At 41.7% G+C, this 24,904-nt stretch overlaps 1 protein-coding gene across 5 annotated transcripts in view; it reads left to right on the top strand.

Annotated features, from left to right (window-relative positions):
• Positions 1–24,904, top strand: part of ABLIM1 (actin binding LIM protein 1) — a 341,667-nt gene that overhangs the window by 259,378 nt on the left and 57,385 nt on the right. For all 5 annotated transcript variants that reach the window (XM_054521712.2, NM_001133801.2, XM_054521710.2 and 2 more), the window contains 1 exon segment: positions 21,236–21,323. In XM_054521712.2, the coding sequence (XP_054377687.2) occupies positions 21,236–21,323 (88 nt within the window).

Genomic DNA, 24,904 nt, shown 5'->3' with positions numbered 1-24,904 from the left:
GTACAAGGGGTAAGAAATGAATTTTCAGCAGTTTGTTATACCTGAAAAATTACACAGAAAAGTAACTTTAGGTGAGAAAGTATCTGGTAAGTTTCTCAAAGGTTTAGGTTTTCTGGGTCTGGTTTGGTTTGGTTTGCTGGGGAAAGGGAGGATGGATGGAGGAGGATGGATGGAGAGTACAGGTGACTGTCTTCTTGACTATAGTGTAAGTGATAGGAAAAAACTCTCCAGTTTTTGTATATAAGTAATAAAAGCAAAATTCGGCTGGCTGGCTTGCTTGCTTGCTTTCTCTCTTTCTTTCTTTCTCTCTTTCTCTCCCTCCCTTCCTTCCTTCTTTCCTTCTTTCCTTCCTTCCTTCCTTCCTTCCTTTCTTTTTCTTTCTTTCTGATGGAGTCTCACTCTGTCACCCTGGCTAGAGTACAGTGGCACGATCTCGGCTCACTGCAACCTCCACTTCCTGGGTTCAAGCGATTCCCCTGCCTCAGCCTCCTGAGTAGCTGGGATTCTGGGCACACACCACCACACCCAGCTAATTTTTGTATTTATAATAGAGACAGGGTTTCTTCATGTTGCCCAGGCTGGTCTTGAACTCCTGATCTCAAGTGATCCGCCCTCCTTGGCCTCCTAAAGTGCTGGGATTACAGGCATGAGCCACCACACCTGGCCTGGATTCTGCTATCCTTCTAATCCTAATTTACAAGTTCTATCTTCTGTGAAGTCCTGCCTGACCCCTTGAATTATAGTTAGACATTGTCCCTTCCTCTAGATTCAGAAGCAGGGTCTTTCACTCAATGAATGTTTATTGTCCACTTACTATTTGCACACTTCGAGAATGCAAAGATGAATAAGGTTCCTATGTAAAGGCTTTTGGCTTCTTTGCAGACTGGTCCCCAGAGGACTCAGCATGTCACTAGTGAATAAGAGGTATTCAGTGAGTGCACATTGCATTGGACTGTAACACATTTTCTTTCCCCAGATCTCTAATTTCAGCCCTTTCTACGCACAGGAAAAAAACATCGTTTTGTTTGGGCTCCTGCCTTTAATAGACTCATTACTTTTGGAATAAGTAGCCTCCCCCCAGGAAAGTTCACCTGAGTCATCTTGTGCTCAGCACGACTGGCCTGCAGCAAGGAAGTGGTACCAAGCAGCTTTACTGTCCTAATTGGACAGAAGGAAATTGACTTGTCTTGGATGGGGATTATCCAGGTCTTTCTGCTCCAGGAAGACACTGAGAGAGCATCTGTCCACCTGAGATTGTTTGTTGATGAGAAAGTGGTGCCACTGTGTTCAAGTTTGAGGGAACTGCAGAGCAAGACCTTCTGGGTCCACAGGAAAGAGAGGTCTTTAAACTTAATGATGCTCTGAACAGCTGGAAGGGGAAACTGGGGAATATAGACAGTTGGCTTTTCTGCTGAGAGTTGAGATTAGTCTCTACAGATGACCCGTTTGATGCAAACTGAAAGAATTAGAATGAGTCTTTGCCAAAATATACACTGGGAACAAAATGATAGGAAATGGGACTCTTCTAGAAAGACATGAGAAGGGGCCAGGTGTGGTGGCTCACACCTGTAATCCCAGCACTTAGGGAGGCTGAGGTGGGTGGATCACTTGAGGTCAGGAGTTTGAGACAGCATGGCCAACATGGTGAAACTCTGTCTCTACTAAAAATACAAAAATTAGCTGGGTGTGGTGGTGTGTGCCTATAGTCCCAGCTACTCAGGAGGCTGAGGCATGAGAATCACTTGAACCCAGGAGGTGGAGGTTGCAGTGAGCCGATATTGCACCACTGCACTCCAGCCTGGGTGACAGAGCAAGACTGTGTCTCAAAAAAAATTTTTTTGTAAAGAGGTGAGAAGGGTATAAAAAAAATTAAAATGAAAATCATTGCTTAGAATAGAATAAAATCTCGTGGATTCAGCAGTGCATCTTGCTCTTAAAAATTTGTTCTGCCATTGTTCTGTGACATTAGAATTTTCCTCAGCAATAAACTTACATTTTTTGTATACTAGTTTGATGTATAATTGATTCTATAAACAAGAATTTAACATTTCATTCTTGTACTATGTTAACTGATTATATAATTATACTTATAGTGTATGATTATAAAAAGACAACTGCTACCTTAATGGAACTTAAACTTTAGTGGGAGACTTCAAAGATATTGATAAGTTCAAAGCACTACCTGAACAAAATAAATAAATGCTGTAGGAGCACAGAGGAGGGAGGGAACACACTCAGCTAAGACTGAAAAGACCCTGTGGCAGGGCACAGTGGCTCAGGCCTGTAATCCCAGCACTTTGGGAGACTGAGGCAGGTGACCCCTTGAGCCCAGGAGTTGGAGACCAGCCTGGGCAACATGGTGAAACCCCATCTTCAATAAAAATACAAAAAGTTAGCTGGGAATGGTGGTGCATGCCTATAGTCCCAGCTACTCAAGAGACTAAGATGGGAGGATCACCTGAGCCCAGGAAGTCAAGGCTACAGTGAACTGAGATCACATCACTGCATTCCACCCTGGGTGATGGGAGTGAGACCTTGTCTCAAAAAAATAAAATAAAATAAAAATAAAATCCCTAGAGAGGGTAGCAGTTGAAGCTCAGAGCATTGGTATTTTGTTATATGAAATAGACTATTTTATACAAAAAAAATACGTAATATGTGTTCAACACCCATTAGACTCTGGAAATACAAAAATGAATGAGACAATGTCCTTGTTCCCAAGAAATTAAAGTCTAGTGGGGAAAAATCTGTTAAGTAGCCAGCAGTTATAATTCATTGCATTATATAAATGGCATGTGCTTTATATGAATATATAAATGTATATTCAAGTCAAGAAATACATGCAAATCAAAGAAAACTCCTAAGTCCAGGGGAGCTGAAGAAGCCTCATTTCAGTCTAGAAGTTTTCAACCTGGGCTATACCTTGCAATCACTTTCTCTAGAGGGGCCCCAGGCAACTATACTTTTTTAAAACTACCCTGTTGATTCTAATGCACAGAGAGGTTTGAGAGTAGCTTCTTTCAGGAAATTTAAGATGTGGTAAGGCACAGGCAGTGATATGGTTTGGCTGTGTCCCCACCCAAATCTCATCTTGAATTGTAGCTCCCATAATGCCCACATGTCATGGGAGGGACCTGGTGGGAGGTAGTTGAATCATGGGGGTGGGTCTTTTCCATGCTGTTCTCGTGGTGGTGAATAAGTCTCACAAAATCTGATGGTTTTATAAATGGGAGTTCCCTTGCACGATTTCTCTCACTGGCCGCCATGTAAGACGTCCCTTTGCTCTTCCTTCATCTTCCGCCACGATTGTGAGGCCTCCCCATGTCAGCCATGTGGAACTGTGAGTCCATTAAACTTCTTTCCTTTATAAATTACCTAGTCTCGGCTATGTCTTTATTAGCAGTGTGAGAACGGACTAATACAGGCAGGTTAACATACTTGAGGCTGAGGCAGAGCCCACATGGCTAAGGCATGGATGAGGGTGTGGATACCAGGTAGGCAGTGAAACTGGACAGGTAGATTGAGACCAGACTGCAGAGGGTATTGAATGCCAGGGTTAGGAAACTTAACTTTTTTCAGTAGGCAATGGGAAGACATTCATGTCTTTTTATCCAGAGTATTATGTCTACATCGTATTTAATAAAAATTAGCCTGGTGTTCAGAATGCCCATCTTTGGGAGGGAGGGAGGAGGAAGAGGTTGTGGCTTGTGGTCCGAGTGAGGCCCCGAGGCAGAGGAACCTCAAAGGATTGGGAAGAACAGCATGGGAGGAAGGATAATAAGAGCCTGGAGACCGACTGGTGGGACAAGGGGAACAAAGAGCTCCTTGGTTGCCTCAACAAATACCGCCTGAGCCCTGACTGCTTGAAGACACAAATGGCCGCAAAGACCAGGGTCCAGTACCTTGGAGGCTGCTGGCACCTCACCCTGACTCATCCTGGGAGTCCTTTCTCACGCCGCACTCTCCATGCTGCTTCCTCGCCAGCACTTGACTATATCAAGCAGTTTGCCCTCCTTATGTGACCCTGGTCTTCATAGCCTGGGTAGCTCCAGGGTGTGGGGTTTAGAGTCGTCTTTTCCTCCTGCTCTCCTAAGCTGCTCTCCGCATTCTCCATATGAATTTATTCTCATCCTAAATTTCCCAATCATTAAAGACAACTGTGTGCCTCTCTTTGCTCATCTGTAACATGGGGATGGTAATGGTACTTGATGTTCCTATCTCATGATCTGGTGTGAGTATCCAGTGAGGAGAGATACATGAAAGTACTTTATAAACGGAAAAGCATAGCACAGATACTGACTGTTGCTATCTTCATCTGTCTGTAGAACTTTCAATTAAATAAAAGTTTAGGGCTCAGGGACAAAGTTTAATCACTGTGTGGTAACCATTCTGTCAATGCGGTATTTCCTATATAAGGCTTGTTTAATTCACTGTAACTGCCAGTGAAGATGTCCTAAACCATTCCCATTTTACTCTTTCTCATTTTTTAAAAAGTTTTTGTGGGAACATAAAGTCAAGGTCTCACTTTGTTGCTCAGGCTGGAATGCAGTGGCGAGATCATGGCTCATTGCAGCCTTGAACTCCTGGGCTCAAGCAATCCTCCTGAGTAGCCGGGACTGCAAGTGCGCAACCACATGTGGCTAATATTTTGAAATTACTTTTTGTAGTGACAGGGCTTTGCTGTGTTGCCCCGGCTGGTGTCCAGCTCCTGGCCTCAAGCAATCGTCCTGCCTTGACCTCCCGAGTTGTTGGGATTACAGGCATGAGCCATTGCATCTGGCCAATATTTTTTATCTTTTTTCAGGAATATAGAATTTTGGAGCTAGAATGTATCTTAAAGGTCCTTTAATGTAACCATCTCCTCCTGCAAATAAGGCGCCTGAGAAATGGAGATATTAACCCAGCCCAAGGTTTCACAAGTTAGGACCCAGGTTTCCTGACTTCAGCCTAGGGCTCTTTGACCTGGAAAGTTCTTCCTTTATCACTGGGGTCATCTCCTAAACAGGGTAAATTTGTGATACGTTTATCCCACTCAGGTAGAAAAGAAATTTTGTAACGTCGTGAAACGCAACAAAGCCTGGTATTTCAATTAAATGCCCTTAAGGCTCAGTAAAGGGTTTCTGAGTCCAGACTGCTGAGCAGTGGGGATGGAAGCCTGGCCCAAGTGGTACCCCAGCATTTCTTTGCAGAGCAGCTGCTTTGGCTGGGAAGCTGGGCTTTTCTTTCTTTCTGTTGTCAGAGGAACCAGCTAACTTAGACTAAGGTCAGCAGACTTTGCCTTGGAGTACCTGGATGCCTTTACTCCAGAACTCAGAGGGGTCTGCTGCCTTGAGGTACAACACCAACTTTTCATCAGCCCAGGTTGCACAGCCTAACACTTGGAGGGTCACCCCAACAGCCATGTGACTGCACACAGTGGAACCCAGAGTTCACAAATCACCTGTTGATGTAAGTGGGTTGGGCCGTCTCCCTTGAGTCTCAGTGTCCAGCCATGGCACGGTCTCTAGATCTCCTCTAACAGTCCCTCCTGTCACCTGACTGTGACTGGCGCCTGGTACAGCAGGTGTGGCTGGCAGGGTGCCCGTTTGCACAGCACTCCCTGCTTATCCTGGCTCAGGTCTCTGAGGCCTGCCCTTTCAGAAGAATCCAGACGCCTTGGGGCAGGGCAGGCACCCACCCAGCATGTAGAGGTCTGGAATGTGAATTGTGTGTCTCTTTCTTTGTGGGATACAGAAATTCTTTGGTTGTCATCCAAAGGTGTGAGCCTTGCCTTAAAAGTACGCTCATTTGGGGCATTGCCAAGCCTGGGGGTCCTGAATTCTTTCATATGTCTCCGTTCCTTCTTCAGATTTCTTTTTCAATCGGTTTTTTTCCTTCCTTCTCATGATTGGAACCGCTACTCAATGATTGTTAGATACACCACTCCCCACTGCTCCCAGTGAAATCACAGAATTTGTGCTAGGTAAATTCCAGGCTGGAAGGAATAGTTGTTTATTAAAGGGGATGAAGTCCAGCCACAATAGGAGAGGAAATCAGACAAGGATGTTTTTAAAAGCAAGCTGTGTTTTTCTGACTGCTCCAATATTCATTCCCACCCTGAAGGCTCCTCTAACCCTGAGGAAGAAAAAATATTTTTAGTCTGATAGTGTACTATAGAGCTGAACCATCTGTAAAACAGTCTTGATAACTCAGAGGAATGGTTTCAGTGGAAATAACTTGTAAAGGATCACCCAAGACTCCAAAGCTAAGGCATCAACTACCTACAGAGCACCGTGTCCTACCCAGCTCCCATGAAGTCCTTTAAGATTTATTTTAGAACCATTGCAGCCAAACCAGAAATTGACAAGTGGGACTTAATTAAATTAAAGAGCTTCTGCACAGCAAAAGAAACTATCGACAGAATAAACAGACAAGCTACACAATGGGAGAAAATATTCACAAATTGTATATCCGGCAAAGGTCTAATATCCAGAATCTATAAGAAACTTAAACAATTAAAAAATAAATAACTCTATTTAAAACTGGGCAGATACTTCTCAAAAGAAGCCAATTTGCAGCCAACAAATATATGAAAAATGCTTATCATCACTAATCATTAGAGAAATGCAAATGAAAACCACAATGAGATACCGTCTCACACTAGTCAGAATGGCTATTATTAAAAAGCCAGAAAACAGATGTTGGTGAAGTTGAGGAGAAAAGGGTACGCTTATACACTGCTGGTGGGAGTATAAATTAGCTCAGCCACTGTAGAAAGCAGCATGTAGATTCCTTAAAGAACTTGAAACAGAGCTACCATTTGATCCAGCAATCCCACTACTGGGTATATACCCAAAGAAAAAGAAATCATTCTATCAAAAAGACACATGCACTTGTATGTTCATTGCAGCACTATTCACAATAGCAAAGACATGCAGTCAACCTAGGTGCCCATTCACGGTGGACTGGATAAAGAAAATGTGGTATCTATACACCATGGAATACTACACAGCCAAAAACGGAACAAGATCGTGTCCTTTGCAACAACATGGATGCAGCTGGAGGCTGTTATCCTAGGTGAACTAATACAGGGACAGAAAAATACCTCGTGTTTTCACTTATGAGCAGGAGCTAAACATTGAATACACATGGACACAAAGGTGGGAACAGTAGACATTAGGGACTACTGGAGGGGAGATGGTGAGGGGGGAAGTGGGTTGAAAAACTACCCGTCAGTTACTATGCTCACTACCTGGGTGATGGGATCATTCATACACCAGACCTCAGCAACATGCAATTTACCTATGTGACAAACCTGCACATGTACCCCTTGGACCTAAAATAAAAGTCAAGAGAAAACAAGACCTTTTTAAGAATAGAAATACTGAGGAAGGAAATAAGAGCAGGGTGGGATGGGAAAATATTTATAATTCATGGGGGAAGGAGAGCTATCACAGAGCTGGAATGTACTTTAGAGATAGCAATGTGGTGACGAAAAGCAGTTGACAAACTAGAATCCCACTGAATTGGGATCAGCCATTTGCTGCATACTATAAAACAAGTTTAAACATTTTTAACTTAAAAATCCTGGCTTCTGAATGTTTATTGCAGCTTGCAAAGTCATGACTAAGATATTAAATAATGGGGACTTGTTATGTTATCTGATACTGCCCTATTCCTTCCCACCAAATGCACTTAATTATACTATTTGGCCACTGGGAGATGTGTATTGAGAACTGATTCCCTTAGAGCAGCTGGCATGGGAGCAATTCTTTGGATTGCTGTTATTGTGCATTCCTGACTCCAACATGCTATTGTGTTGGAAAGGAGGCTAGGAATGAGGTCATGAGTAAGAAGAAACCTTAAGTTTTTGCCCTTGCACAAGAGACAAAAATTATCCAATTGGAGTTAGATTTCAAGAGTGTTGAACTTGAAGGCAAATATTTATCTTCTGGTGTTAAGAAAGGAAAGGATGTGAAACCTTTGACCTTGAGTGTTAGGGCAGTGTCTGAGTTTGGAAAGCAGTCGTCTGAAGCCAGAAGCATGATGAATTTCTCATTGTTCCTTCCCTGGAACTATGCTAATATTTTTTACCACATGCTGAGCAGCACCAGCCGACTTAATAGCCTGCTCAATGTCACATTCCATTGGATTTGGGTCTCTCCCTCTGGGGTCCAACTTCCTGAAGAGACCCGTTTAGAATTCTAGGTAAGTGTTTGGAAAGAAAATGGCTTAGAGTCATCTGGTGTTTTGCAACCTACTTCATCCTCTCTCCGTGTCATATGACTCAAAGTGAATTTATAAAGAATTCACATTTCTCTTATCTACACAGCAACCTTGCAAGCTAGGCAGAACCACTACTTTTATACCCTTTTAACATTATGGAACATGTAGCTTTTCATGGACTGAGGATTTTTCAGAAAGTACATAGCATTGGGGCATATAAACAGCTGAGTCCAGGTATATCCAGTCATCCTGAAAGTTCAGTGCCGAGTCCGGCCTAACAGATTGATCAGACTTCCCCCTTTTTATCATTCTTGATATTGTACATGCAGAAACTGGGGTAGCCCTTATAACATGTCAAAAATCAAACAAACCATTGTTTCTGGTCCAAGGGACCAGAATCCTTTTCCTAGCCACATTTTCAAATTATCATCACTTTAAGTGACTTGCTATTTTTCAAGGGATGGCCTTAGGAAGATCCACTGGATCTTACCAGGTGGTTAGCTTCTGTATTCCCTCATGATAATTTATGGAAGGAAAAAAAGAATACTTACTTTAAACTGTCCAAACGACCAAAGTAATTTCTAGTCCTTCTGAGCCTTAACATGTAGCAGGATGTTGGGGGAGTGGGGAATGGACTTAGGAGAAAACCTTAGATTTGAACTCTAGCTCTGCAACTTTGGAGACTTTTCTTAGCCCACAGACAGGCCTAAGAATAACAGGGGCCCACCAAGTGTTGGATGGATTAAATGTGAACATACTTTCTAAACATTCACCTACAGAACAAGTACAAAGGGTATTGTTAACAAAAGTAATTGATAAGGGAAGAAATATTTAAGCTCAATCAGGAGAGGAAAAAGTTGATCGTTTGGTAACCACCGCCAAAGTCCTCAAACTTCTAAACTCAATTTTTTTGTGTTTTCAGTGAGCCTTGGTCCTGACTAGAAGAAGCCAATTTTGAGGCTTCGTGGCAAACACTTACAAAAAGTTATCCAACTATTGCAATATCAACCCTTGCTTGCTATCAGGTCAATTTAGGAATTAAATATGGAGGTTATTTGCATACCATCCACGTCTCTCCATCAGTTCAAAGGATACCAGCAACAGAAGGATGAAGATGAAAGGAGGATTGAAAATTGTTCAGTGGCACTCGGGAGGTCCTAGAATAATGGATACCTGATGAGATTAAACTGCACACCTTTTACTTAGAGACCATTTTATAAATATCATTCACTTCACAGAGGTTAGAAAAACACTTTGAGAATCCATTTGGCAAAGCGCTGTTAATATGATTCTTCTTACTTAATTCCTTTAAATTCCTCTTGGATTAAAATTTTAATACAAAACAAAAACCACTTTGGACAATGGTTTGGCAGTAGCTACTGAAGCTAAACATAAACATATCCTATGACCTTGCCACATATTTTCTATTTCCATGCATATATATATACAACTGAAATATGTATATAATTTACCAAAAGACATGGGCAGGAATTTCACAGCAACACTATTCAATACAGCCAAAACCAATTTTTTTTTTTTTTTTGGAGACATCTCTTTCTGTTCCAGGCTGGAGTGCAGTGGCATGATTACGGCTCACTGCAACCTCTTGACCTCCCAGGCTCAAGCAATCCTCTCACTTCAGCCTACCAAGTAGCTGGGACTACAGGCATATACCATTATGCCTGGCTAATTTTTGTATTTTTTGTAGAGATGGGATTTTGCCATGTTACCCGGGCTGGTCTGGAACTTTTGGGCTCAAGAGATCCACCTGCCTCGGCCTCCCAAATTGCTGCCGAGGCATGAGGCACCATACCCAGAAAAGCAGCCAAAATTTTTAAATTACCCAAATGCCCATCAATAGTAGAATGGATAAATAAAATCTAGTGTATTTCCACAAAGGAAATGAGATTTAGTGAAGTATGACTACACACTCTAACATGGATAATTCTCACAAATTGTCGAGTGAAAGAAGTCAGACATATTTGCTTCTATTGATGGAAACTGAAAACAGGCAAAGCTAGCATATGGGGTTACAAGTCAACATAGTGATTGGAAGATATAGTCATCATTGGAAGAGGACACAAGGGGGTTTCTTAGTGCAGATAATGTTCTTTTGTTTTTTAATTTGGGTGCTAGTTACAGAGTGTGTTGCATTTATGGAAACTTATGAAGCTGTGCGCTTAGAATTTGTGCATTTTTCTCAATGCTATACTGCAATAAATAATTTTACTTAAAAATATGGCCAGGTGGGTGGATCACTTGAGGCCAGGAGCTCGAGACCAGTCTGGCCTACATGGCAAAGCCCCATCTCTACTAAAAATACAAAAATTAGACAGGCGTGGTGCGCATACCTGTAATCCCAGCTGCTCAGGTGCCTGAGGCACTAGAATCACTTGAACCCGGGAGGAGGAGGTTGCAGTGAGCCAAGATCGCACCACTGCACTCCAACCTGGGCAACAGAGTGAATCTCTGTCTCAAAAAATAAATAAAATAAAATAAAATAATTAAAAAGGCATACCTCTTTCCCCCTGCAAAGAAGGTGGTGGGAGGTGTATTGAAGACTTTCTACCTACCTTGTAAGAGAGAGTTGATATCATGTGTAAAATTTATGGCTTTTTTTTTTTGCTGATGAAGAAAAGAAAAAACTCCCTAGAACAGGATGTAGCAAGTGCAAAGGAAATGCCTGATCAGGGAACATCAGATTCAGCTAACTCCCAAGGAAATTCAACACCACATCCTCGGGTCCCTGGTTACCCTCCAGACTGTGTTGTATTCCTGAATAACTTACCAGAAGAGACTAATGAGAGGATGATGTTTCATGCTATCATATCAGTTCCCACTTTCAACAAAGTATGTTTGGTACCTGGGAGACATGACATTGCTGTTGTTGAATTTGAAAATGATGGACAGGCCAAAGCTGTCAGGGATGCTTTGCAAGAATTCAGGATCACAGCATCCCATACCATGGGGGTCACCTATGTCAATAAATAATACTGAGGGATGAATAGGTGGAGCACAGAGGATTTTTAGGGCAGTGAAACTATTCCATATGATACTATAATGATGGATACATGTCACTATAAATTTGTCCAAACCCATAGAATGTGCAATACCAAGAGTGAACACCAGTGTCAACTATGGACTTGGGTGATAATGATGTATCAATGTAGATTCATAATTTGTAGCAAATGCACCACTCTGTTGGGGGACGTTCTTAGTTGGGGAGACTGTGTGTATGGGAGAAGGGATATATGAGAACTCTCTGCAGGTTCCACTCAATTTTTCAGTGAGCCTAAAACTGCTCTAACAAAGCCTGCTAAATTTTAAAAAAATGCATTTGGAATAGTTGTCTTTAAAGCACTTGGTGTTATTTATAGTGGTACTTTGTTTCGTTTTTTGTAACATTTGATTAGGCCATTTTAATAGTTGGGAATGGGAAGGGTAAAATTTTTGTTAAGGACTTACAACATGATCTAGTCTTTCTTTAGCCTTGCCAAACTGTGAAATATGAAGGCTCGATTTTATATAATGAGCTTTTATTTGTATCCTTTAAAAAAGTTGAAAGAGGATATATAAAGTCATGGGAGATCTGCTTTGCCAGTGCAGATCTTGGCTAGAGCCTTCCCAATATTAACTGAGCTCCTGAGGCCTGGGAAAACAACAGTGGCTCTGGACAGTGTCTAGAGTTGGACAGACCTGGATTCAGATCATAGCTCCATCCGTTGCTAACTGAGTAGCCTTGGGTGATTTCTTGATCTCTCTAAGTTTTGATTTCCTTATCTGTGAAATGAGCATGTTGCCTACCTCACACTGTGGCTGGGAGAGTCAGGTGGCGTAAAGTTTGTGAGGTGCCTATCATGGTGTCTGGAAACAAGCAAATACTGAAACTATAGCTGAGGCACAGAAGAAGTTGATCTTTTACTCATCTTTTGGCCACAGTAATTGTATAGGGAATGGTTGCAAATCTATTTAGAGGTTTCTGTTGGCATGTTAATTCACTGGACACTTCCAGAACACCTTCTTGTGGGAAGGATGAGAGGTGTAGAGTTACGAAGATACAGGTGTGGCCCAATTCTTTAAGGGAATTTATAACCTAGTGGGAAAGAGAGGAAGAAAGCTCACTTGCTTTGATTGGCACCAGTTACTTTGCTACCAACTTACTTTTGTTTATTTAACTTTAATAACAATACTATGTAGTAGGCTCCCTTCCCTTCCCTTCCCTTCTGTTTTTTGTTTGTTTGTTTGTTTTCTTTCGACACAAGGTCTTCCTCTGTCACCTGGGCTGGAGTGCAGTGGTGCAATCATGTCTCACTGCAGCCTCAACGTCTGGGCTCAAGTGATCCTCCCACTGCAGCCTCCCCAGCTGCTGAGACTATAGGCAAGTACCACCATGCCCAGCTAATGTTTGTGTTGTTTGTAGAGACGGGGTTTCTCCATGTTGCCCAGGCTGGTCTCAAACTCCTGTGCTCAAGTGATCTGCTGGGGTTACAGGCACAAACCATTGCACTTTGCCCTTAGTAGGTTTTCTTATACTGGTTTTTACAGGTGAAGAAATGAGTCCAGAAAAGTGCCCAAAGTCCAATTTTCAGTCTAGAATTTAGGCCCTGGGTTCTCTTGCTCCCAAAGCCCATGTCTTTCTACTCTATGATGAAAGTTAGAGTATAATGGTTTATTTCTCCCTAAACTAGTTTATGCACCCTTACTCAGAAGGATAAGCTGCTGACCCTTCCTCTGACATAGCACACATGTTTAAAGCAGCATCTGTGAGCTCAGAAGCCTCGCAGTTAGTAAGGCTGTAGGGCTACAGGACGTTCTCATTTGTGCAGGTTGGCTTTGCACAGACTTGTATAGAGCCCTCTAGGCTTTGTGAAAGCTGCCTGGGCAGACTGATTTATTCACCTTTGCCCAGAATACATATTTACGACCAAGGCACGCCCTCATTATCCTGCCTGTTCATGATGCTGCATCAGGAGAAAAGCCTCCTGGAACAGGTGAGTGTTTAGCTTAGAGATCAAGCCAGTCCGGTTGCATTGGAAACCTCTCCCAGTTGAGGGCGAAAAAACCAGTAGATGCAAAAAAGCTGAGTCAGTCTCTGCACTGCCTTTCTGCAGGAGCATAACAGGGAACTTGCGTGATTCTGCCTCTCCCTTCCACCCATGCACCTGCCACGTAGGCAGCACATCTCTGTTACTCCCTTTGGCTTCCTCATCTCTTCATCCACCCTCAGGTTTGTGGTTTTAGTACCACCCAGACCAGTGTTTTCCCATCTTGTGGTGATCTGCATAGACTCATTTCAGTGCTTATAAAATAAAGACACTCATATTTGGGCCCCACCTTAAGGCCATCGAACCCATTTTTAAAAGGCTCCTTGGGTGTTGCTTATGCACAATAAAGTTAGAAAACTCCTGATCTAAAGCAACCCACCAGCCTCTAGGCGTTTGTATATTCTTAGTCTGAAATCACCATCCACCAGAGCTGTGTTTGGGAGAGTCTTAGGGACTGGAAAATAATTTGCTTATTCCTTTGGGGATTCTAAGCACCATCTCTGAATCAAGTTAGATCTTTTAAAATAAAACAAGAAACAAAACTACACACATAGTCCTTGATAGTTTAACTTCCTCTATGGAAGTGACTTCATTTAGTGATCTTTCAGTGCTACGTCTTTGGTATTTCTCAAGGGTCTATATGAGAAACAACTACTTAAATACTTCCTATCATCAGTGAAATTCCTGTGGAAGATGTTCTTCTGTCCCATAACTGAGGGTCCCTGTATGAGAATTCCTTTGGTGCTTTTAGGAGGTACTTTAACAGGGTTAACGTGTGGACCTTGAGTCGAGCTACCTGGGTTCTACCCGTAGCTCTGTCTTCTGGAAGCACTGGTGGGTTTGGGTAAAACAATTTAGTTTCCTTGCTTGTAGAACAAGACTGTAAAATGGCACCTACCTGCCTCATAGGGTTGTTGTGAATCACTTAAAGTCTCGATACAAAGCCTTACACAAAGCAAGACCTTATAGAACTTCAGCCCACAATGACTGTTATTAACAGAATCAGGAAACCTCGCTTCTGTAGTGACAAGTGTGTGTGGCCATTTTTTCAAACAGTGAGACTTTGGCAGCCTATCAGTTCCTCTTTTGCCCTCATCTGCTAAGAAGCTCACATCACAACAAACATGTTTGCCTGAGCCTGGGTCTTTTGAATTTTAAGGTTCTTGATCAATTGTTTTAAAATCATGGCCTTCTCTGATAAGCATCAGCCAGTCCTTTTTGAAAGTAGGCAGAACATAAGTTATAAGTGGATTAAGGTTGACCTTCAGGGCCATCTTCCCATCTCCTGGGCTCATGCCACAAGTAGAGCACTCCTAGAGAAATGGAGGCGGTAAAGGAAAGAAACTAAAAGGGACTGTCAGCAGTCCAGGAGCTAAGCAGGTTATCAGATGAGCAGATTTTCTGTCTAAGGATGGGTTCTAGAATTACAATTCTCTTTTTCTGTTCCCAGGAGCATATTACATGGGCTCAGGGCTTAGGGCATCAGAATTTCTCCTGGGTAACAGACACAGAGGAATCATTGGTTAAACTCTATTTTCTGCCATCAAGAATGTTCTTTCTCTACCAAAATTGCTTTTCTGTTAGCACTACTATGTGAGCTTGTAGAGGGTATGGGACTTCACATGGAAACATAGAATTTTACAGCTGAATAGGACTTGAAATTGTCTAGCCTAGCCCTTTGCATTTTTCAGATGTGTGTCCTGAGGCTTGGAGATATTAAATAGTGACATATTTGAGGCCCTATGGATAGTAAATTGAGGTATGATTTTTGGACTTCCTGATTCCAAAGCTTGTAGCGCTTTCCCCGTACTTCGTGTCCACAAAGAATTCGGAACTCCTTTTTGCTCTTCCAGACAAAGGGTTTCATAAAAAATGTTGTGACTTACACTAAATTTTGCATTAGAGTAGATGTTATTTGCCCTAGAATCCTGGTTTGTATTTTAAAGTTCATACTTCAATTTAGAGATTAACTAAATAGCAATAATAACTACAGATGTCTGATTTAACCAGCACTATTAAAGGCAAACGATTTTTTGCACTTCAAATGTGTAGGCAGGTACTTTGTAAAACTCACCTAAATAAACAAATTGTGAATTGTTCATAGAGTTTCATGCTAGCCACAATGTAGTCTTTTTATAAAAGCATTTTGAATATGTGAAAATGCAGAAATGGGGACATGAATTTTTTTTTTTTTTTTTTGAGATAGAATCTGGCTCTGTTGCCCAGGTTGGAGTGCAGTGGTGGGATCTCGGCTCACTGCAAGCTCCACCTCCCAGGTTCACGCCATTCTCCTGCCTCAGCCTCCCAAGTAGCTGGGACTACAGGCGCCTGCCACCACGCCCGGCTAATTTTTTATATTTTTTTTAGTAGAAACAGGGTTTCACCGTGTTGGCCAGGATGGTCTCGATCTCCTGACCTCGTGATCTGCCTGCCTCAGCCTGCCAAAGTGTTGGGATTACAGGCATGAGCCACCGCGCCCAGCCAGAAATGGGGATGTGATTTTTTTTAAGGAACAGGGTACAAAGATAGATGGGGAAGAGCAGTGATGGAGCTCTGGTGAGCTCTCTAGCAGCACCTCTGGCCACTCAGGCTCAGGCAGGACGGCTGCCAGTTGTGCGCCTGGGGCCAGGTATCTGGTAAACCAACCTTCATGCCGTCGTCTGCCACAACAAAGCTCCTGCTGGGCTTTAAAAGTTTATAGTCAACAGCATCCCCACTGCAATGAATTGCAAGCTTATTATCTGTTTCTTATATGAGCGCGATTTAGTCTTTCATTTTGCTCATGATCTGAAATACTTCTCCTTCTCCTAAAAATAACTCCAATTGAAATGATTTTGATTCAGCAACATCTGATTTTTGGTGAATTTGCAAATGCACTGCCGTCTGTGTTCAGCTCTGTTACTTTTCCTGGCCTTGTGCACATGGCTTTTCTGTGAACCGTCATGGGTGCCTATGTAAGGAGAAATGAAACAGAAGGGTGGCTCACACATGCAAAGGAGGGGCTCCTTTGTCTTGAGCACCTGACCCTGGAGCCCCTCAAGCCTGCACTGCTGCAAAAACAGAACGACTCCTCAATGCCTTTTGACTCTGGCTCACCGAATGTCTTGACATGTTCGGCATCTTGGGATGAAGGAAATGCATAGGTCAGGACATCCCTGGCATTACAATAGGCTAGGGTTAGGTTTTTTAGCAGTGTTTTCTTTTTATATAATTATTTTATTTTTAAGTTCCATAGTACATGTGCAGGATGTGCAGGTTTGTTACATAGGTAAACGTGTGACATGGTGGTTTGCTGCACCTAGCAGCCCATCACCTAGGTATTAAGCCCAACCTGCCTTAGCTCTTTTTCTTAATGCTCTTCCCCCACCACCCTCCCCCAACAGGCTCCAGTAAGTGTTGTTCCCCTCCCTGTGTCTGTGTGTTCTCATTGTTCAGCTCCCACTTGTAAGTGAGAACATGCGGTGTTTGGTTTTCTGTTCCTGTGTTAGTTTGCTGAGGATAATGGCTTCCAGCTTCATCCGTGTCTCTGCAAAGGACATGATCTCATTCCTTTTTATGGCTACATAGTATTCCATGGTGTATATGTAGCAGTGTTTTTACTAATGATTTATAGAGCGAAGTCCTGCCACATGGGGCCTTGATGTAACTTCCATTCATCTTGTGAGTTGATAGAACTCTTATAAGTTGATGTAACTTCCCTTCATCTTGTGAGTTAATAGAACACAGTGACTCTCCTATGCCTGCCCAGGGCATCCAGAGAGCCTTTCACTGGCATCCAAACCACACTAATGTGCCTTCTTTTTGTGAATGACCTTGGGACTGTCTCTGAGCAGAGAGTTATTACATTGTTATTCCTATCATTATTGTTATTACTTTGTGCAATGTGTCACACCATTTTCAACATGTCTTTTGGTCATCACACCAGTATCACTGTGAGGTAGTTACAGCAGTGACATACTGTATGGTTATTAGTGGTGGTACTGGGTAAGAACACTCACTCCAGAGCCAGACGGCCTGGGTTTGCATCCTGGTCCCACCAGTTCTAACTGTGACTGTAAAGGAGTTATAAAATCTCTCCAGGCCTCAGCTTCCTCATCTTTAAAATAAGGATAATAATACTTCCTGCCTTCTTAGGTTATCGTGACACAAATTGACTAAATGTTTATGGAGTACGTAAAAGAGTAATTGACACAGAATAATCACAGTATCATCACCAGCACTACCATCAATGCCAGCAGCAGCAGCAGCATCACTGTCATCACCACCACATCATCATTACCATCATCATCACCATCATTGTCTTCATCATTGTCATCACTGTCACCATCATTACCATCATCTTCACCATTAGCACCACCACTACTATCATTATCACCATCACCATCACTACCATCATCATCATCATCATCATCACCACCCCAGCACCACTCACCATCATCATTATCGTCATCACCACCATCACCACCATCATCACCATCATCATCATCTCTACTTTACAATAGAGGTTCCAAGAGCTTGTGATCTGCCCAAGATCCCATTTCCAGTACAGGCTGGGGTAAACACTCTAGTTCAGGTGTCACGGCTCCAAAAGAAATGGACTTTTTTTTCCTCTTGGTCTTTATTTTATTACACAGCAACACAAAAATATATTTCTGTTATAAAGGGTTGAGATGATATAGCTGCAAAAGAGAATGTGAGGGTCCCTTCCTTTACTTCTTCCTGACTCTCGCCTCTTGCTTCAAAGATAACCACAGCAAACTAGTTGGTGTACATTCTCCCTGTCTTCTCTCCAAGAAGGGCACACATATAAGATCAATATACATATACATGTGTGTCCTTGTTGATGTAAATAATCATAAGAGTGTCTGCCTTACAGGATTGATGAGGGGGTTGAAGAAAATTAGGCTTTTAAAGCACTTAACGTGGTGCCAGGCAATATACTAGGTTCCTAATAGTGCTCTCATCAACTGTGTGGGGTAAGTTCTATTATTTCTACCCATTTTATTGATGTGGAAGCTGAAGATTAGAGAGATTGTCACCTGCACAAGATCACACAATATTGAAACTGGATTTGAATCCAATCAGACTTACCCCAGTGTCTCAACAGCTTTGGCCACTAGCTTATGTGGTTATTTTATAGGCATTATTTTTCCACTTGATTTTTTTTCTCTTGGTAATATTAGCTTGAACTGTTTCCATGTGTGTACATATGAGTTTACATCAGTCTTGTAATGGCTACATGTGATTCAGTATTCTAAGTACTTCTTTATTGGGGTTGTTTTCTGGTTTTTTTTGTTGTTGTTGTTGTTTGATTTGGTTTGCTTTTGAGATGGAGTCTTGCTCTGTCACCCAGGCTGGAGTGCAGTGGCATGATCTCAGCTCACTGCAGCCTCAGCCTCCCGGGCTCAAGCAGTCCTCCCACGTTAGCCTCCAAGTAGTTGTGACTACAGGCGTAAGCCACTATGCCTGGATAATTTTGTTTATTTTTTTTGTAGAGACAAGATCTCACTGTTTTGCTCAGGATGGTTTTGAACTCCTGGGCTCAAGTGAGCTTCCTGCCTAGGCCTCCCAAAGTGCTGGGATTAGAGGCATGAGCCACCACGCCCAGACTGGAATTGATTTTTGTATAGGTTGTGACTTAGGAATCTAGATTTATCTTTCTCTAAGTGGAGAACCAGTTGTCCTCTCTATTTATTGAGTAATCCATTCTTTCGGCTCATTTGAACCATTACCTTTATCATAAACTGAATTATCTTGTGTGTATGGCTATGCAACTGGTTCCTCTCTTCTGTACTGTTGATTTATTTTCTACTCCCAAGCCCATACTAAAGTACTTTAATTATTTTAGACTTAGAAAAAAAATTTTATGACAGGAAGGGAAAATCCTTCCTTATTGCTGTTCTCTTTCACAAAAAAGTATATTTTTTGTATGTGCATTTATTCTGTCACGTAAACTTACAGAAGCAGCCTGTCAAGGTCTACAGAGAAAATTCCTGTTGGTATTTAGACTGGGTGTTGCATTAATAGGTTCATTTTTGATAAATCAGCATCTTTACAATATTTAGTTTCTCCATCTAGAAATATCATACATTTTTTTTAGGTCTTTTATGTTCATCAGTTAAGTTCCATAATTTGCTTTATGTAGATCTTGCATTGGACGGTTTATTAGTTGTTATTACAAATGGGATCCCATTTTCCCATTACATTTACTTAATTTTTATTGCTAGTGAATAGGAAATAATGGTTTTTATACGTTAATTTTTTATCTAGCCATATGACTCAATTTTTGTATTCGTGATCTTTATAGTTCTTTTTCATGACATCATATTGGCCAGGAGGAAAACGATGTACAATGATATTGGTAAAAGTGTACATCTTTGTCTTGTTCCTGTCTTTAATGAGAATGCCTCGAAGGTTTCACCACCAAATATGATAAATACACTTGATCAGCTTGAAGACATTTCTTTCTATTTGTAGCTTACCAAGAGGTATGCTTTTCACTGCAGATGACACCGTGGTCTTGCCAAGGGGCCTTTATTTTTTCACTTAACATTTTCCTTAAGAGTCCAGAGATTGCCCGGACTAACTTGGGCCTCCCAGCACTGGCATCCTAGCTGAGTGAACCTGGTTTAGAACTGAGCACTTAGGACTGAGTAATGTCTTCTTTCTTCCTCCTTTCTGCTCACATTTGACTTCAGATGTCCTACAGGCAGGAGCTACTTTGTGTTGATATTTCCCGCCTTCTCTCACCACTCTCCCCCAGCCCTACCCTTCCTCCTGCAGAAAAGTAAAAAATTTTACAAATAAATAAAAAGTAGCATGTGGACAAGGACAAGAGCACCACTTCTGGAATTTTCTGGCAGGCACCACTGAAAAGATTTTTATTCCTAACTTCTAATTTAAATAACTTCAATTTTTTTTCCACCTGATTATCTTAAATGGCTAACCACCACCTCATGTCCTGGTTGCTAAGCGGATCTTGTAGTTTTTACAGGAAGGTATGAGAAAGGAATTACCACCTGACATCTGATTTCCTGTTGCAGTTTCATGCAGGTTCTGATGCAGGATGCAGCCATTTTTAACTCTTTCTCGGCCACTGCCTTGTACATGGTTAATGCAGAATAAATGTTTTGATGGTGGATTGATGGAAATGATTTAATCAGAGTCCATCCGAGAGTTCTTAGGTGGCGATGATTTTTTGCTAGGCTGTGAATGAAAGGATTTGTTCTTGTCAGGCATGTATGTGGAGCATGACTCTAATGTGATTTGGCACCTGTCTAGAAAATTGTCCCTGTATCCAGTGACACTTTGCTTTGGGGAAGTCAACACCTGCTGTGATGGCATCTGTCATATTTAGGAATGTGAAATGCACATGAATAATGCACAGCCACCTTAGTAAAATACCTTCTCCAGAAAACTCTTCAGGTAAGCCACTGGCGAAAGATTGTTGCAAGCTGCATAGAAGAGACTTAGGGCCCCCCTTGAGATAAAAACAGTGGATGATGTATTTTACTATAGCTTTCCTCACCTGGATGCCATTGGGGTAGATTTTATTATTTTCTGATTGTTTAGCCAAGAAAGCAAGAACCTCCTAAATATAAGGGTCATTTATTTTTGGTTGGTTTGTTAGAAACAGCATTAGCTCCCAACAAGGTGGGGTTTTGGGGAGATGGAGTGACTCATCTCAGGCATATGGTGTGTTAGTGGCAGCCATCCAGGTCAAGAGGGAGACATAGAAGCCAGAAACACCGAGAGGCAAGGCAGCCCCACCAGGCAGCCACGAGTAGCTGGCCTTGGAGCCCCTCCCGGTTTCAGTGAAGTTGGCTTTAGCTTCTGGGGCTGTTGGGGTAGGAAGTTTGGTCAGTTAGACAATTATTTTTCCTGTCTCAGCATCCTCTCTTTTCTTCTAAATCCTCAAGTCCGGAAAAGATTCTGGAATCCGTGACAAGGAGTAGACTCAACGTTCCCTACCTCTTCTCTTGCAGGCAGGTGACAAACATTACCACCCCAGCTGTGCACGATGCAGCAGATGCAACCAGATGTTCACAGAAGGAGAGGAAATGTATCTTCAAGGTGAGGTGGACTCAAGAACACTAGAAGTTTTCCTTGCTGGGGGAAAGGAAATCTTGCTATTTTTGTTTGATTGTTTTTAGAGAAGGAGGCATGTTATTAGCTGTGAGGCTACCCAAATCCTAGAAGATTATGGCCAAAAGTTACCTCATCAGTTAGTATTAATCAGCCAAGCAGTTGACATGCTGGCAGTGAGCCCCTCAGGCTGTTCACGAATGAACTTGTGATGCTGCCTTAATCAAATGAATAGAACTTGACATTTGATGGCTTGGATGTGAGGGAAGAGTGAAAATCAGCAATATCTCCTCTCCAACTCTCCCCAGGAATATGCTTAGGAAACAAAAGATTAAAAGAATTTCTAGAAATTTCTAGAAATGTTACTTATTTGATGGCTACTTTTTTTCTCCTTTTACTCTCCTGTGAGAAGGGCTTTTTGAGGCCTCCCAGGCTGCTGTTCTCTGGGTTTTCAAAAAGAAAATCTCATATGTGATGAATTATGTCACAGACTTGTTTCACCCCATTAAGATGATTAGCTCTTATATTGAGAGAGAGAGAGACAGAGAGAGAATAGGAGATAAAAAGAGAGAACCCACTCTCTGAAAGAGAAATTTCTGGTGTCAAAGAGGTACTTTTTACCAGGGAGCCATTGGAATCCCAGCACTTTGGGAAGCTGAGTTGGGAAGACTGCTTGAACCAAGGAGTTCAAGATCATCCTGGGCAACATAGGGAATCCTCAACTCTATTATATATATATATAATAGACCATATATATATATATAATAGACTATATATATATATATATATATATATATATATATATATATATATATGCCGGGCATGGTGGCTCACGCCTATAATCCCAGCTCTCAGGGAGGCAGAGGCGAGAGGATAGCTTGAGCCAAGGAGTTTGAGACCTGCCTGGGCAATACAGCAAGACCCCATTCTCCACAAAAAGGAAGAAAAAAAAACAAAAGAGACAAAAAAATAAGCGTACATATATATATATAAAATCATATATATATGATCATAGTTTTTATGAAACTGGTAATATATATATATGTATATATGATCAGTTTTTGTGTTCTCTGAAATTCTGGAACTTCTCAGAGAGGCTTTAAGAGAGGATTCTCTTCTAGTCAAACAGCACCATCTGTGCAAGCATTTTACTATTTTTAGCTGGAAAAGAGTTATTAATCAAACAAGGGTTTATCAGTAAAATTAGCAAAACCCATAAGAGCTGTCGCTCATTCCGTTGTGGTAATTACTGGGTCTCAACTATCTGTGCATGTCATTTCTTGATTTCTCTTTGCACATAGCACTATGTGTACCTGTAATGAGTTGTTCGCTTTGCTCTCTCAATTTTGTTTTTAGGCAACTTAGAAAAGTCTACAGAAAGGATTCTTGAGTATTAAAGCAAAGCCTGGCTATTCTCCCCTTAAAAAAGGCTAGCTACATGAGAAATTGACAACCCAAACTTCTTTTTGGCTTTAGAATGATCACTCTGAAAAACTGTGATTAAAAACATCACGGAATTTTGAAAGGCCTTATGAAGGCAAGTGACAAGCACCCGCATCTGTGGCCTCATGCAGGATTTATATGACACTTTTTCCCAAGGACAACAGGCCTTACATCTGCAGTGGCAATAGGCAGGTGTCACTTTGCATTTCTCAGCACAAAGCCGATTTATTCTTTATTTGGTCTGTGGGCTTAGATTTTAGCGTGTCAATTCTAGCACTCAAAAACAAAGACACAGGAGTGCCAATCGACCCTGTCTCTGCTAGAAGCAGAGACTCAGAGGCTCCGGGCGCAGCTCTGCAATTCAGAGTGGTTCTGGAGGCTGGAGAGAGAAGGTTTCAAGCTGTGCACAAATGCAGCATATTCGGGCTATGAATAAATGGCTATCTGTTAAGGCTACATTTGGAATTCCAGGGATTGCTCTAAACCTTCTGGAGTTGTGCTTCAGTAGCCTTTGCATGCCCTCTCGGCACATCTTTGAAGAAAGAGCAGTTTCATCTTCTTCAGCATCTGATGTTCTGTCCGAGTCACATTCTTTGTGTGCCTGACCTCTGGAGAACAATAGTGCCATTGTGCGCAGACCCGGTGTCCTGGCCAGTGACTCCTGCTCAGCAGAACCTTCACAGCGAATGCTTCTCCTGAGCCTGCACCTGACCCCTGGGCCCTCTGCATTCAGAGGATTTCCTGTGCTTTGTAGTCAGCCTTTGAGCCAGAGTTAGTGCTGAAGGGACCTATACGTCTGTCTGCTTTTTGTTTGATTTTTTGTTTGTTTATTTTGGCCCTGGGTTAAGAAGATGGAAAAAATGATTGTTAAATAAGGATTAAAGTATTATGCTGATATAACATGTATTTTTTCTTGCCATTAATTTAATATTAGTTAAGCTTAGTGGTGTGAAATAACTCATGAGTTATTTTAATTTGGTTACTTTCCAAGTATGCACAGGTTGTTGCTTAAAAGAGATAAAGATTTTGGCCAGGTGCGGTGGCTCACGCCTGTAATCTCAACACTTTGGGAGGCCGAGGTGGGTGGATCACTTGAGGTCAGGAGTTCCAAAGAGCCTGGCCAACATGGCGAAAACCTGTCTTTACTAAAAGTACAAAAATCAGCCGGGCATGGTGGTGCATGCCTGTAATCCCAGCTACTTGGGAGGCTGAGGCAGGAGAATCGCTTGAACCTGAGAGGCAGAGGTTGCAGCAAGCTGACATTGTGCCACTTGCACTCCAGCCTGGGAGACAGAGTGAGACTCTGTCTCAAAAGAAAAAAAAAATGAGGTAAAGATTTAAGTCATGAAATGTGGAAACTCTGATATTCATACTGTGAATTTTATTTATGTAATTTATGCTTTCAACATACTAACTTTATTTTCTTAAGTCTTAAGTGCTCATTTAAGTTCTGTCCATCCCCACACTTGAATGTGTCCTTACATGGACATATCAGGCTTACTCATAATCATATAAATGACATATTTTATATGTATCTAGTCATACAAAATCATATGAGCAGGCATTGGATTCTTATAAGAGCTTCTATTGGAGATAACTGTTTTGTTTAATTCTGTAATGCTGGCACCACACGTTAAAGTGCTTCATAATATGAGAAAGTGAGACTGTTGACTCAGGAACAGAAAATAACACCTAAATAGTTACTTCACTAGTTTAAAAGCAAAGACTTTTTAGAAAATTACTTAAAAGGTTGAAGGCCAAAGGCAATTTTTGGATTTATAATTTAACTTTCACCCTTTCTACTAGTTGGTTTAATTTCTCATTTCTCTGTAGGTGACTGTGTAATTGAATCAATGAAAAATTGAGTAAGTTTTGCTTCTGGATATAGACTATCTGGTTGATTTTATTCCCCTCAACTAAATTGCTTGGTTGTTTTGATGTTATATAAACAATGGCTATTATTTTTTAAATTAAATGCAGCTTGTAGTAAGCACTCAGGCATTCCTTTTAAAGGGTGATAATAAGGTTTAAAAATAACAAGACACGATTAAGAACTAAATATCTCTTGCATCAAAAGACTCATGCCCAGTTAGTGCTCTCTGTGGTCTAGAATTTTGACCTTTATC

This window comes from Pongo abelii, chromosome 8 (assembly GCF_028885655.2).
Source record: "Pongo abelii isolate AG06213 chromosome 8, NHGRI_mPonAbe1-v2.0_pri, whole genome shotgun sequence".
Lineage (NCBI taxonomy): Eukaryota > Metazoa > Chordata > Mammalia > Primates > Hominidae > Pongo > Pongo abelii.
The sequence above is the reverse complement of the archived record's forward strand: the minus strand, read 5'-3'. Positions and strand labels throughout refer to the sequence as shown.